A 16,129-nucleotide genomic window follows, 5' to 3' on the forward strand; every position below is an offset into this window, starting at 1 on the left:
TTAATATCCTGGTCCCATCTCTTTTCTAAGGAATTATCATTGCTGGAATGAAGCTTGGATGACCAGACCTGACCTTCCTGTTGGTTTTGGAGGATGGCAAGTTGTTGATGGGACACCTCAAGAAACTAGTGATGGTAATATTGCTTGAAGTCCTCCTTAGTTCACGTTCTAATGTTTGGGATCTCTGTTTCAAACAATGAGCTGACGATAGCTGAGCCAGTGGCACCATAAGACCAGTGACAACTTCTTGGACCAAATAACCACACTCACCTCAGGGCCCTCTTCTAATTTGTTTTGAACTCTAAAATAAGTCTGTACTTATTATAACACTGCTCATGATGCCCTGGGACACAAAATCCTTCATGAGAAAGGTCCTGCTTGGTAGTGAAGAGATGTGATCCTGTTGCCAAAGATGGCTTTTTGCATTTTAGAGTACCTATATAGGAGCCTTACTTTATGCAGCCCTAACTGAACTACGTGAGCAGGTGGTAGGTAGGAGAGAAAAAAAAGTCACTGGTCTTTCTTTCCAGTCCTTAATTTCCCAGACCTCAAAATACAATCTTCTCAAATTTGTAGCAAGGTCTTTCTCGGTCTGTGGTGTACCTGACTCCTACCAAAATGATCTGTTTTAACCAAACCCAGCTGTAACCGTATTTCAAGTGCTTGAGACTTACAGTGGATGTTACAGTGCCATTAAAGGTACTGAATAACCAGGTTGCTCCAGACCCGAGTCTGTGTTATCTACAAGGCTGGTAACAAAATTAAGCTTTTTGCTTCTTGGTCAGGAGCTCCTGTAAACTATTAGAAGATTTTGTCAAACACTAAGAATTCTTTTTCCTTGAGAAAATATAACATTTTTACATGTTTTTAATTTATCTGGTCTCTCACTTTGTCTCTCCTCTCCCCATAGGTATGTACAGGTGTGGTCCAGCCTCAGTTCAAGCCATTAAACATGGTCACGTTTGCTTCCAATTTGATGCTCCTTTTGTCTATGCTGAGGTACAAAGTGAAATTTTGTTTTATGTGAAAATTTTTACTGGAGTGAGTGATATCAGAGAGACCACAGTAAGACAGAAGATAGCTCTCCAATTTATGGATTGAGAAGTTACTTCATGTATACTTCATGCCACAGAACAATCTCATCATTATGTTTTGACATGCCAGCAGGAATGATATGGCTCTAATGAATGACAGAGATTTCTCTACTCTCTGCTCCTCAATATAATAATAAGAAAAAGCTGCTCTGACTTCACTGAATCTTCAGGCTGTGGTCATTTTTCCTTCCAAGATTCAGCTGTGCTGAATGGGTCACTAGCTCTAGCTGCTCATTCTCTTTGCTCACCACATTCCTTTTGGCTGCGGTGGGTCATGGAGATCTAACAAGGGTGATTTGGCTGACAGATTTGAGAGGGAAATATCTCAATAAGGAGATAGAGACCTGGTCTGGAGCTTTAACCTCTTGCATCACCAGAGGAGGCATGCCCAGAATTGCAACACTGTGAGACAAATTTCTCTCTAATTGAATTGTAAATGGCTTAGGACAGAAAAGAATGAAGACATTTTAGCTATTAAGCATTCTCCTCTCTATTTCTAAAGCTTTTTGGTACAAGAAATGTGTAGTAGTGCTCCTCAATTTTGAATGACCTCTCTGTAGCCTTGTAAAGTTTACACTCTCTGTAATTCTGGAGCTGTGAATAGTAAAATGCATCTCAGCATACGACTAATTTTAAACTTGAAATGTAGATGTGACATTAGCAGGACTTCAAGTCAATATGTCATTATTTTGGGGGGGATAGGCTGACTCCTTCTCTCTACTTTCATATATCTCAATCTTCTTTCATTTAATTTCATAGGTGAATAGCGACATTTTCTACACAAGAATGGAGAAAAATGGAACCCAAGTGGTAGAAAACATTGACACAACCCGTATTGGGCAGTTGATTGTGACCAAGGAAGTTGGAGGTGATGGAATGATGGACATTACTGAGGAGTACAAGTTCCGAGAAGGTAACCTGAAATGAGCTGGGACTATATGGACATAGACTTATATATAAGACATAGACAGTCAAATCCTGGATGATGACTTGGAAACCTCTGTCACTGAGGGAGCTTCATGAAAAGCTGCAAAAGTCCCCTCTGGAATTCTTTATTTGTAACTCTATCACAGAAATACTGTAGATGCCTTGATCATAAGGCACAAGCAAAGCACAAACTTCACTATTCTGAAATGCTTTAGACTAAGTTAGTCATAGTGAAAATAAAGGCTAGTCATGGAGCAACTCAAAGCATTCAAAACAATTCAAGGCTTTCTGTACAGATGTTTAGACATTTCTTATTCAGGCCAGATGTTGACACAGAGTAAACCAGTGTAGCTCTATTGATAAGAGTTCAGCTACATCAGTTTATCTGATATGGCTTTCACACCAACTCCCTTGGTAACTGTCAAGTTCTCCCATTGCTGTTGTTACCCCAGGAGGGTTCACTGTCCTCATCTATTTATTTCAGGTACTACAAACTATGGAAGACATACCCTTACGATCAGGGGGGCTGATGCTGGACTTCTGTTTCTTTTCTTAATCTGGTTTTCATTCATTCCTAGGCTCAGATGAGGAGAGGCTGGCTCTTGAGACTGCTGTGATGTATGGTGTTAAAAAGCAAAGTATCCAAGACACCACGTACCAGCCACAGACAGATGTTGACATGGACTTCCAAGCACAAAAGGCAGTCCTTGGCAATGACTTTAAAGTCACTATAACTTTCAGGAACAAGAGTCGGAACTCCTACACTGCAACTACCTACTTTTCGGGCAACATAGTGTTTTATACAGGAGTCCCAAAAAGTGAATTCAAGAAACACTCTTTCAGTGCAAAACTGGAACCCTCTTCATGTAAGTCTTGCATAGTTATTTTCTGTGTTATTAACTTTCACCAGTGTTTACACCCATGGGTAGAGCCAGTTCCAGTAGCCAGGGGTAGGATATCTATTGAGTGTCAGAAGGATCCTCTCCCTACCCTGGGCTGGATACCAGGGTCATTTAAAGCTGAGGCTGTTTCCTTCAGGCTGCTTCTCCCTGCAAAATGCTCTTTTACACCAAGCTGCGTCTCTGGGAATTGTTAATTTTAGTTCTTTTGTACAAAAGAAATCAGAGGAGCACAGGTGTTAAGCTGCAAGGTATTGTTTTTCCTTTGAATTCCTTTATTTTCCTAGCAGCATTTTAGCAAGTGAAGGGGAAGTTCTGGTTCCATGGGATGTCATGTACAGAGACAAGAGGGTGTATTTTTTTGTCTTAACTGGTAGAAGCTGACAAGTTCTGAGTAGATTCAAGTGGTTATCTGGCTTTGGAGGACTCTGTGGCTCAGGATTTCATATTTACAGTGATCTAAAAAGTTTATATGTAGTGAGAAGGTGCCACGATAGAGCAGGGACACTTGTCAGATGTGCAGCAGCCCCAAAGGTGAGTTATCTTTACAGATGCACCATTTATTTTTCCTAGTGCCCTCTGGAATACAGTAGGGAGAAGAAGGTCCTGGCAGGTCCTCTCCTTCATGAGAGAAGAAGGTCCTGGCAGACCAGCTCAGGAGGCTGTGGGCAGGTTTTTGTACTGCTCAGAGTAGGAAAGAGAGATGTTCTCGTTTTTAAACTTGGACATAATTTACTTCCTGTTAGCATTACAACATATGTTTAAAAGCAGCTGTACTTCCAAGTGCTACCTAGCAGGCTCTAGCAACAAGTGACTGCCAATCACTTGTTCTCCAGACAGGCCTGTGTCCTTGGTCAGCAAAAGTGATGACCACATGCTCTTACAGAGATGAAGTAGAGGATCCTTCACTTGAGTTCCCTGCTGAGAGGGTCAACAAGCCATGACTTTGCCTTCTAGACACTGCTACTGGGCAAATCAATCTTTCTGAGTGCAGGAGGAGTGGCAGGACTTTGGGAGCCCAAAGGATGGGCCTCCTGAACTGGGTCTGCTGCTGGATCACAGCAATCCTGGCTGACCTCTGAGTTTTCTGTCTTCTCTACCTCATCCCAGCTCAAGAGACACTGTGAGCCCTCTTTCTTCCAAGAGGATTAGTTTTGTCTCAGTGAGAAGTCTCCATGGAACCATAGTTCCTATCAGGCCACAAAAAAAATCCACTGCTTTCTTCCTCACTTTGAACATCATCTGAAACGGCGCATTTTATTTGGAGCTCATTATTCTGCAAAAAGTAGAAGTCCACTGATAAGGATCTACTTGTGAAGGTTAATAAAACTTCTACCTCCAGCCTGTAACAAAGCCCTGAGAGCTACTTGCTGATTCTTTCTACCTCTGTGGATCATTTGCAGGGGGCCTGGAAATGGGCGTTGGATTGTTCCAATATACGCTATCGAAACACAGTGTGAGGGCTTATAGTGACTTACATCAGTTACTAAATATCTAATCTGAAATACTGCAAAACTTTTGGAGACTTGAATAGATGCAGCAAAAAAAAATCAGTTTCAATAGTCTTGGTCTAAATTCTGTGCCACTTTTTGATGAGGGAAAATTCGGTCATCTTGTAGGAGAAGTGTCTGCTACATTTTCTGGCTGTGATTTGTGCATGGTTTCAGCACTTATTTATGTCTGCTCTTGTATCAAAGGTCTGTATAGGGTATTACTACCTAAAATACAGCTTCTGCAGTGCTTTGAGGATCACCTGTCTCCTCTCTGCAAGAAATGAAATTAATAGATTTTTAAACATCACTGAGCATCACAATTCATTTTTTCTAATTTAAGTAAATGCTAAGAAAAAAAGCTTCTTGAAATAGTGATGGAAACTCTGAATTGAGAGATGGTGAGTGAATGCAGACTGGGGAGAGGCACCTGAAAGACCAGAACATGGATTTTTATGTATGTGTATCAAGAGTATGTCCCCATCACTGCTTCTGGCCAATGAGACATTTTTAAAGTTATTCCCACTTTTCAAGGTGGGGATTTGCTTATATCTGACCTACAGGCATCAACTTGTGGGGCACCCTGTTCTGTAACAGGACAAAAACTCATCCATTTCTGAAGGTAATACATGACATTTGAGCATGAATTCTTTCACCATTTCCTTGGAAAGAAGGAAAATGTGAAATCAGGAATAATGTCTGAGCAGGTGGGCAGTGTGAAGGAAGGTAGTGTGATTATCTGCAAGTGTGTGAGAACAATCTGTCAGGGATGTAATGGGAGAGTACCTTCTGAGGCACCCAAGGAGGATTTGTTCAGGTCAAGAAGTGTGTGTGTGTGTATATATATATACATATATATATAACAAAAAATTACAATGCTAAACAGATTTATTAAAGGCATTCTTCCAGCCCAAAATACTGAAAGTGTGAGGCAAGCTCAGTTTTCAAACAGGAAACGAATGAATTATTTTCAGAATAATGATTAAAGGAATTGTGTGGGTTGAAAACATCTTTGAGGATTTGAATAGCTTAAACCTTCCAGTGCCTTCAAAGGTGCTCTCGGATCTACTGAGTTATATTTAGTTTTCTCTATTTTTTTTAAAAACTATAAGGCAGCTCAGTGCTGTGTCTCCCTTGGCTTTCCCAGATGCAATAAGTGGTACTGACAAATTATCCGCACAGCCAGTGCTAAGACAATGGAAGTATATTCTTCTTTTTTTCCTGCAGTGATTAAATTTAAACAGAAGAGTTTGCCTTTTCTTCCATTGTAAAGTAAATTTCTCCTGGTTTGTAACTAATTTATTTATGTATTTACTTCTCAGATGAGAAATGCCTTGTCTGATTTATAATTTACAGTTAAGGGTATTATGGGAAATTCTTTTACACAAGATAAGGAGTGAGAGGGAGGGAGCAGGAGCACATCAAGTAATTTTAAGGCTGGCCTAGTAAATCCAGGTCAGGTGGCCATCAAGGGAATAGCTTTGAAACCAAATCAAGGAACTGGTTTTGATGTGAGTGGATCAAAAGAGTGAAAAGGGGTGAATGTCATTTACCCAACTGAGTTCAATTATCCCAGTGTTTACAGTGTATGTCACAAATACAATACAAATAACGGATAACAGCAATCATCATAGGTAATAGCTGGGAGATCTTGATGTGTTTACTAGGGTTATAATGAATGTTTATAGAGAGAAGAGCTAGAGGTCTATATATTTTGCCTGGTCAGTTAGTTAGCAAGTCTGATTCTCTGCATCACATTCTCACACCATTGTTGGCCTGGGAATTGCAGTTCAATATAGTTAAAATTAATGATTCCCTGCTTCTTAACTGTCTAGCCTACAGGGACTTGTTCCCTTCGATAATTATTGTCAGAGAGCATGTGAAAGCTCTCTGGAGGGCATGCTGGTGACAGGAAGACCTTCATGCTAAATTTTGCAGGCAAGCCAAATGTAGAGCAAAGGCAGATAACCAGACATGTCCTGGAGAGCAGGTGATCTCCCAGGTAGCCTGCATGGGTTCACACCCCCCAGTTACTCTGCTGGTGGCATCCCTGTGCCAAGAAGAGAGGCAAAAGAAGAACAGGAGTAAACTGAAAGAACAAACATTTACAGGAATGACCCTCAAAAGCTGGTTTGGACCTTTGTGCCCAATAGATACGTATTTCCAGTTTTCCTGCTCATTTATTTTGTGGTAGCACCTAGAAATCTTCAACAGTGACCTGGCCCATGCTGAGGATACTGGGCAGGGGCTGTGCACAAACCCAGCCTTTGCCCCTGGAAGCTCACAGCCTAAATGGAAAGAGGGAAAAATTAGAGGGGAAATGGTGTAGTGAAGAAATTAAGTTAGTTTGAGGGAAAAAAATCAAAGCCATTCTTTAGCTCAAAAGCCACCTTTTTTTCTAGGCACTCATGTAATTGGCACTGGCCATGATGAGAGAAGCAGTTAGTGATCAGATGGCTTCAGATGCCTTTTTTCTTTGCTGTGTCTCCCCTCAGCCAGCTCTTTCGACGTTGTGATCAAATCGAGTGAGTACATGCGTGACCTGCTGGAGCAAGCCTCCTTTCATTTCTTTGTGACCGCACGGATCAATGAGACGGGGAAGATTCTGGCTGTGCAGAAGGCGGTAATGCTGGAAATTCCCACCCTGCAGATCAAGGTAGCTCAAGGTTGTGGTGGAAGGGATGTGTCCTCTACAAGGGTGTTGCATTGATTGTGGGATGGAGGAGTGTGTGTGTTTATGCACATAAGAGCATCTAACAGGGACCTTATAGAGCAGTGGCTGGCTGGAGGGTGTGAGGGTGTACAGGTACATTATTATATAGTGTATTGAGCGTTCCTACATTGAAGAGAGAGGCTGACGGCCGCACTGGTAGTGAAGAGCTGAAACAATCTCAGTGGAGGAAAGAGGGGAAAAGATCTGAGAAAGCTGAAGAAACTCAAAGGGTAAGAGAGATCACTCACTCAAGTCATTCAAGTTCTTTAAAAAAGAACTTCAAAAGTCTATTATGTTTAAAGCAACACAGCACAGGGGCCTCTTGCTGAAGAATGAAGAACACTGCTATTGAAGTGATTTTGCTGGGAGAGCTTCCACAGGTATTGTGGAAAGTTTCTCCAAACTTGAATGGGCAGCACTGATTCGGGACAATGTCTTGGGACCTCAGTGCTTTGCCGCCACTCTAAATGTACTGCCAGTGGTGTTCTCCAAAAGTTGGAGCATTTCTGCAGACAGTGGTGTGGTACCTATGAAAATGGAGAAGAGCAATGCCTGTGATACTAGCTATGCTTGTATGGCAAAGACAAGGCATTTTAACCTAACTGGGATTAATTTAACAAGCCCCTTTAACTGGGATTTAAACTTCTCAATTCATAACTGAGCATCCAAATAAATTGCATTGTTTTCAAAAGCACCAAGTCTTCATCTGCTTTGAATGATGGAATTTGGATGTGCTTTTTTCCTAATACTAGGGAAAAAAAATCAGAAGACTTATTCAGGAAACTTTATATAAGTATGAATACAGCTCTGTAAAATGCAGGACCTTGAAAGAAATCCAACTTTTCCCCTCAATATATTTATTTGAACTAGTGCTCAGGTTTCCATATAATAATTCATGTAGCAACTGCAAAAAGAGCTTTTTTAGAAACATGGATCAAGACTACATCAAAGTTGTCCAAAAAATCTACTCTGTTTTATGGTTAGAAATACCATGATGTTCTGATCAGATAATTGCATTTTCGATACTAAGCATTCCAGAGAGGAGGTAAACAAGACAAGCAAACTCTACTTCAAATACCTGTCTTCAATAACCAAAATTTAAAAGTAAAGAACTATTTCAATTCAATACTTAAACAGAACATCTTCTACATCATCTCAGATTTTCAACCTCAAAATAGTTTATCCTCTCTGCTGTTCTGAAGAAAGGATTTTTAGCATATAGGTAGACTGTTGTCCAAAACCCATGTTTCTGAGTAAAACGAAGTTTTTCTCTTTTCTGTTTCTTTGTGATGCATGAAAATACACTGGAATTTTAAAAGCTGGATTTTTTAAGGGGGCGTGTGTGTGTGTGTGTGCACATGTGTGTGAGCAGATATTGATAGAAGAAATTTTGATTTATTGCTTTTTAATGAAATTTGAGATAATTTGTCTGTTTAGTTTTCTTGTGAAGTTTGCTTGGTGGATGCGATTGGCTGACCAAATTTCTTGATGTGAGAGTGAGAGAGAAGAATGAAAAAATGTATATCCCTTTATGTCTTCAGAGGAACCTTCGGTCTTTGTCTGTTGGTCTAAGGAGATTTTCAGACTCAACAATTGAGGAAATTCTAACCTTGAGATCAGATTACAAAAATAAGACCAGCAAATACATATCATGGTCTCAGCTGCAAGTCTGGGACTTCAGGATGATTTTGATTAACACCCAGTGATCTTAAATGGTCAATTGAAAGTAAGAGGTTATAGGATCTCTAATTGAGCCAAGACTTCTGAAAACGCCACTGATGTCCTTTTGTGTATTCAGGTGGCCAAATGCCATTGAGAGCTTAGTTGTATCTCCTCCTTTACTCCAGTTATTTTATTGGTTTTTGGCACAGAGTAATCCCTTAGATGAGAATCTATGCAGCTTTTTGCAAATGTCATACTTCCTTAAAGCACCACTTTAAATTTATTGACAAGAAACTTGATTTTCTTAGTTACCTTTCTCAAGGCTCTTTAAATCAGTTGATGGACCATGAAGTGGGCTGGAAGATCTGCCAGCCATAAGTTGAAAACCCTTGCCTGAGCAAAATAAGTACACATTTTCTGTGAGAAATGCTGAATTTCCAGGAGGCTAAAGAACCCCAAATCCCCATGCATGTAGCCATTGTTTAAAACCACATTTGTTTGGAGGTTTACAATTTTCCAATGCAAAATATACTGTCCCTTTGCTTACATAGGGTTTGAAGGAAAACTGGCCTTCAGGCCTCCAAAGAGCACATGTACAAGGTTAAAAACCCTTCAGGGCATGAGAAGAAAATGCAAAAGCAAGGGGAAGATGGGCATCACAATTTTGAGGGTGTAACCAACATAGCCTGGTGTTTCTAATTTAGGGTAATACGACCTGCCCTTCTCTTCTGGAGCTAATGTCTTGAGCAGATCCCTTCAGTGCTGGTGGGGAGCCTGAGGAGGGGAGCAGAGTCTGGGAGAGAGACCCCATAAGCTGGACTCACCCTCAGTTGGGTCCTCAGCTCCAGAACTGTACATACAGATTTCTAGTTTTCTATGGAAATGAGGGCCAGCCTCTTGATCTGCCATGTGGTTTGAGGGAAAATTACAATGGGTGGAAAAATATGCCATCCAACAATTTTCTTCTCACTAAGCTTTCTTTGCCTCTTGCAATTTTGCTGTGTGCTCTGTTCTTCTGCCTTGATAGTACTGTGTATCTGTTATTATCAGTTTCTGGTGCATTGTCCTTTCCTTGTCTTGCAGACCAAAGGTGAACTGGTAGCTGGTAAAGAAATGTCTGTGATTGTGGAATTCACCAATCCTCTGAAACAAACCCTGCAGAACGTCACACTCCGCCTCGAGGGACCTGGCATGCTGAGAACAATAAAAAAGCAGTTCGGGTAGGGAAGAAAGCACACCCAGCTGGGAGCTTGTCCCCTGCTTGCTCACAGTAGGAAGCTCACAAGAGACACTTAACTAATGCTGTGCTGAGTAATTTAATTCAAACACTCTCTCTGTACTTTAAAATCCAATACACAGGGGAGCTATAGGTCTCAATAGTCAGTAGAAGTTGGGCTATCCAGAGAGATTGTGAGAGCATTTCATCTGTTCAGTACCAGGGCTGGAGGAATTGGTAGTGTTTGTGAGCAGTTGCTAGTGCAGCCCAAGTTTACTTTTTCACTGTATTACATTACTTTTAGCACTTGACAATAGCACCTACAAGCTGCTATTGCAGAGAGGAAGATTTATCCTGCACTTGAAGTGTTTACTGCCGCTCACTCAGCATGTGCAAATCGAGTCCTGTGCTGTTTCTCAGAAAGGGCTTTTCTCTGCCCATGTTAATCATGATTATACAAGATGTTCAGGTACCTCAGATGATCTTTTCAAGCTCATGTCAAGACACAAAATGTGTGTTGTTTGCAGAGCCTGCTGGCATAGCTGCAGCGTCTGTGTGAGCGCACAGCTCCCCCCAGTAGCTCCACTGCACAGGGCTGCCCTGGCACACAGGCATGTTCCCAGCACAGGCTACTCCCAGATCTGAGGAAAAGGAAAGCCACCTTCATTATTCTCAGAGTCACACCTCACACTGATACCATGATACCCCTATGCTAAGCAAATTGTAAATCCTCTTTCCATTTGAGTTTGGTGTTATGAGCTTAGAATTAGCCAAGGGTATATAACAGAGAAACTTGGAAAATCTTGAGGCTATGGGCATCTATCTATCTGGGCTTAGTATCTATCATTGCCTGAGCTGATGGTCCCCAGGTGTGTGTAAAAGAAGTTTGAGAAATTGCCTGTGCTTCAGCAGCTGCATAAATTGTCAGCATCCTCTGCAGCCAGCAGGGAAGGTCTGATCCTGACTACACCTGGGACAGGGATAAAAAGATCAAAACCAATCTCCAGAGTAGAGCTGATAGAAAAATAACCATGAAAGGGCAACATACTGTGTTTGCTTTGTGCACAAGGTATGTCACAGGTGCTGCTGAGCATGACTCAGCATGGTCCACAAGAGTTGCACAAGTTATGGCAATAGTCCTCATTGCTGCCCAGCTGTGCCGGCCTCCCCTGTTGTTCTGCATCCTTTTCAATCCAAAAGCTGCTGGGGACTGCCCTCACCTTCAAGGATGCAGAAATTATCAGGTGCATCAAAGGCATAAGAGTTAGGGGAGAAAAATTACTCACAGAACACATATCATTTTCCTTAGAGTCACCATGTTTTCCCCTTTTCAGTAATGCCCTTGGCAACATTGTAAATGGAAATGGATTTTAAGATTTAACTTCTCTGAGATGAATGTAGGATGCAGGTGATACACACGGAGGACAGAGCGAGGGGCAGTTGTAGTTTATTTAAATAATAATCACATTTGTCTCCATGCATTCAAAGTGATAAATGGCTCCGGTGTGATGATGGCTCAGCATATTATGCAGAATCATTCATCACTGAGTTCTCTCCCAGGAACATCAGATCAGGGTGGCTTACTCCTTTTGCAAAGAGAATTGAACACATTCTAGGCTTTCCCCACCCTTTCAACACTTCCCTATTTGCCAGGGACTGGTACATATGGGATGGAGCTGTTACAGTTCTATGTGGAGATAAGGTTTTTGGCCTCTGTGTACTTTTCAGGTAATTTTTCTGTATCACTTGAGTGGCTCCAAAAAACTGATCGTGTGTGACCTAGCTGATACAACATTATTCTGGCAATGTAGTGGCTGCAGGGCTGCAGTCTTGACCATTCATAAAGTCTGTATATAGATAAAGATATTGATATTTAGCTATTAGCCTCAGACAGATGAGGAGCATGAGTTATGGAAAAGCCTTTGGCAGCAGCAATTCTTACTCAGGGCATAGTCTTTGCATGACAAATGAGAATTAACCAGACAGTGATGGATAGTGCTAAAACAATTATAGCCAAGCATACTTTCACACTAGTAGGTAAGTAATTTTGGGTGTTTCTATATGTCAGAGCTAAGCTAGTATTAGCATCTGTCGTGAGAAGCAACTTGTTCTAGAAACAGGACAGTAGAGAGACAGGAAAAGGCAGGTTTGGTTTCCCAGCACAGCTGTTGTCTTCCTGCACATGCACACACACACACACACACACACACATATATATATGCAGTGAGATGATAGCACTATAAAACAAAGATGGTAGTGCTACCCTCTCTCACTGGAGCACTGTGAAGCTGTGGCCCAAAAACCTTCATCCTTAGGGAATCTGGACCCCCAACTGCTCAAGAAGTCTGCACGGCAGACTTCTGTAATTAATTCTTCATTTTCCATTCAGATAATCCCTCACAGATAATTCCCATAAACTCTGAAATGTATTTTACTTTCTTCAGCAATTGAATTCATTGGTTTATCATAATTCCATTTTAGTGGGCACCTGGTAGATGCAAGCCAACGAGCTATAGGGAACAGAATCTCTCTCATTAAAAACAAAGATAAAAAGAGGGAAAACACTTGCTGGAAGTAGTCTGCACATGCTCACTACAAAAATATGATCTTTCTCTGCTTGCTTTATTTTTCCTAAAAGTGGGTACATGCCCCAAGGTACCTCTATCTGTGTATGCAAAAAGGAGCTCAAAGGAGCAAAAAGGAATACCTCATTTTACCAGGGGCAGACTTGCACTGAAACACTCAGGTGGGAGGATTCCAGGCTAGCTCATTTAGAGCTAATTAAGGTTTCTTGTCTCGTGGCAATTTGTGCTAAGCCTGGGCAGACATTTCTGTCCTGACCCTGGCATGTGATATGACACCTGAGAACCAAATCCTATCAGATGAGAATTTGAAACAGTGACTGAAGAATAGGCTTGCTTTGCTCTCACTTTGTTCTGTTGTTTTCAGGACACTGTAGCCATATGAGATAGGAGCAGTGAACTTAGAACCCTCTTATTTAATGCTGAGGAAAAAATAATTCATTTTCATAAATAGCTCCCCACTATACTGCTTTTTCCATTGCTTCCTTTGGAGCAGTTGTATCCCAGCATCCACCAAACACAATCAATCAATCAATAAATATCAGCCTTTAAAATCTGCACACAGAACCTTGTGAAACCACTGAGAAAACACGGAAACCCAATACCTGCGACTGTCCATGCATCTTAATTTTAGCAAAAAAAAAATTAAAAATTAAGAACAGGGCAGAGTGCCGTTGTTTTACATACGAGTTATCGGGAGTCATACATAATGTAAAAGAGTAACCAACAACAGCAGGACTCCCAAGAATATTTTGACTTGCTTTTTGGACATGAAGAAGTCATCTGAAGGGGCCACTGAGGCCATCTGCTAATGGCAGGGTGGTTCAGGGTAGGAGTGACTGAGGGGTTGAACATCTCATAGGATTTTCAGAGAAATGTCCTGAACACTTGGACTTATCTAACCACTTAAGGAATCACCACCAGGCTATAGGCTATAATAAACAGGAAAAATGGAATTATAAAGTAGAAAAAATATATGTTAGATATAAAGAAGGTCATTCTGAAGGTGATCATGAGAGGAAGTGACAGGAGGCAGATGAAAATGGATTCATTTTGGAAATTTAAAATTAGCCTGGAGGAAAGGCTAGAAAAGGCTTTAACAGGGTCAGTTCTGAGAGGAATAGAAGATGGAGAGAGTAATTTATATGACGTTTATGAGAATGAGTGAAACATAAAAGATTTGAGACATGTTATACTTATCTACCTTCAGTTTCTCTAGTTTTGTGTTAGGTTGAGAGCACTGGCTGACTGCAATATTGAAACTTTTCTTTTTTTTATTCAGGAGAATCCAAATGAACTCTACATTGACCTGGGAGGTAAAATTTACCCCAATGCGAGCAGGTTTACGGAAGCTGATTGCAAGCCTGAATTCTGATGCTTTGAGGCATGTGTATGGTGAGCTGAATGTCCAGATTCAGAAACCATGAACCAAGGTGCTGCCTTCTTCTCTCATTAGCTATATTTAAAAATATCACAATCAGGGGTGGCTGATGGAGAGATATAAATCTGCTTATTGTTATTTTGGTAATCCTTCTGCTGAAAAAAAATGATAAAGCAAACTAATTGGTATGACTGAGGAGAGTATAAAAGAGCACCTGGATGCTGAATGATTTAAAATTAGCTATATGTAATTAAAGGCAATTCCAGGTCATATTATTCCTGTAGCTCACTTGTATTTATGGTCTTTTGCATTAGTGCTGCAAGGGAATTTGAAAAGCTCCATTCGCCAGAGTAATCTGAACTTTAGTTTTAATTAAGGCCTGGTATTTCACTGAAAAGGAAAGAAAAAAATAAAGAACCCAGTGTTATAAATTCTTAGACTGAATTGCACAATATTATCATAGATCATTCAGGCTGCAATAGAAACAGGTATTTCTAGCTAAAAGGGTCTGCTTTATGCTACAAATTAATAATGTTCTGGTTAGTGGTGAGCTCACTTTGCTGGAAGCATCTCTCAGGATGTTTTATCTCTAGAATATTCTCAGCCTCTTGTTTTGTCCTGCAGCTTCCCTGTGCTTTTTCTCCTACTCTCTCATGTGTGCAGGCACTCACACAGACTCACTTCATACCCTCATCAGACCCTGTATGCAGTTGGTGTGCTGTTCCTTTACTTTGCTGGGTGAAAATCCAGAGTTTTTCTGCCTCTGCTCAGAGTTTATCACACAAAACCTGCACTTGCTGGTCATATCTCTTGTGTAAGACATGTTTTGTCTTCACTCTTCTCTGCCTTTTTTTCTCTCCTGAACCCACCCTGTAGACCCTTCTCCCACATGAGTGTGTCAGAAGTGTTTGCTGTCCCAGAGCAGTCCAGGCTGGCAAATGGGGTGAAGGAAAGAGGAGTGGAGAAGGGAGCCTGAGAATCTTCTCCTGCCAGTGCCACAACCTAGCCAGTGTCCTGCACTGGAGCTGGGGGTGACTTTAAACTAAAAATATGGGTATGAGTTTAGATTAAATAGTGCCTGAAAGTTCCCAAGAATCATGGCTAAAGCAGAATGCAGACCTGTTACATGAGTAACCCCAGGAATACAGAGGGACAGAATCTCATCTGGGAAAGGAATAAAGATGTATCCTGAGAGTCAGAAACTCACACAAGCCCCAGCAACTCCTCCCCTCTGGCCACAGTGTGTATGTAGGAGCAGATCAGGTATTAACAGCACATGGGAGCTGGCTGAGTTTCTAAAGTTAAAAGGATCATCTTTCTCATTAAACCCTGGGGCTTTACTGAATGGCCATGTCATTTGGTGGTCTCAGTGAAAAGCAAGGGAGATGCCTTCCTTCCCTTCTGCTCCTCTTGTTGCTGCACATTGCCCATGGTACTTCTGCAAGACCTGTAACTAGCTGTGAAAGTCTTGGGGGAAGAGAAATGCAGCTACTCTTTTTACTAAAGTGTGGGGAACAAAGCAAAAATTCATACCACCTGATATAGTCTGGGAGTACCCCAGAATCCAGGAAAACCAGATTTTTGGGGGCTTTTACTTCAGGAATGGACACACCTTCACTTTATACAGCCTATGTGACCACATCAGAAACTTTGCCATGTCAAAGTCCTGTGGGGTAGAAGAGACTGAATAATGTATTGTCAGTGCAAGGTGACAATCTCTGCTAGATAATTAAGCAGTCTTACCAAGCTCTACATCTTCTAATAAAATTATCCATTTTGTGCTCTTGCATATAAACCTGCTTTCTATTCCAGGCATTTTATAAATACAGTGTAATAAGAATTCAAAATAAAGTGTGTCTGATTGCACTTGTGTGTTTTGTTCTGCATTTTGATCAATCACTTCTACATAGCAGCACTGTAGACACCAGTTGCTGCATCTTCATTGTAAAAATTTAAAAATGCACTTCTGAGCCATGTGTCTTTTTTGGTGTGAAGGAGAAAAACTCATATTTATTTAAATGAAAAAATAATATTACAGGCTAATTTTAACTGTTTTCCTTTGGTCTTCCTTCTGTTTCAACAACTGGCTACCTAATAATTGGAGAAGGTGATGATTTCCCGAGAACATCAATAGTGCCAGGAAAAAGGTTCCCTGGAACCTGTTT

At 41.0% G+C, this 16,129-nt stretch overlaps 1 protein-coding gene across 1 annotated transcript in view; it reads left to right on the forward strand.

Moving 5' to 3' along the window:
- Nucleotides 1–15,805, forward strand: part of F13A1 (coagulation factor XIII A chain) — a 58,300-nt gene extending 42,495 nt beyond the window's left edge. Inside the window, exons 8-14 of the mRNA XM_066545374.1 lie at nucleotides 31–134; nucleotides 911–999; nucleotides 1,854–2,007; nucleotides 2,600–2,887; nucleotides 6,906–7,066; nucleotides 9,869–10,005; nucleotides 13,866–15,805. Of these exons, the coding sequence (XP_066401471.1) occupies nucleotides 31–134; nucleotides 911–999; nucleotides 1,854–2,007; nucleotides 2,600–2,887; nucleotides 6,906–7,066; nucleotides 9,869–10,005; nucleotides 13,866–14,010 (1,078 nt within the window). The 3' untranslated portion in view covers nucleotides 14,011–15,805. The remainder of the gene's footprint in view (nucleotides 1–30; nucleotides 135–910; nucleotides 1,000–1,853; nucleotides 2,008–2,599; nucleotides 2,888–6,905; nucleotides 7,067–9,868; nucleotides 10,006–13,865) is intronic.
- Nucleotides 15,806–16,129: the final 324 nt, after the last annotated feature.

This window comes from Molothrus aeneus, chromosome 1 (genome assembly GCF_037042795.1).
Source record: "Molothrus aeneus isolate 106 chromosome 1, BPBGC_Maene_1.0, whole genome shotgun sequence".
NCBI lineage: Eukaryota > Metazoa > Chordata > Aves > Passeriformes > Icteridae > Molothrus > Molothrus aeneus.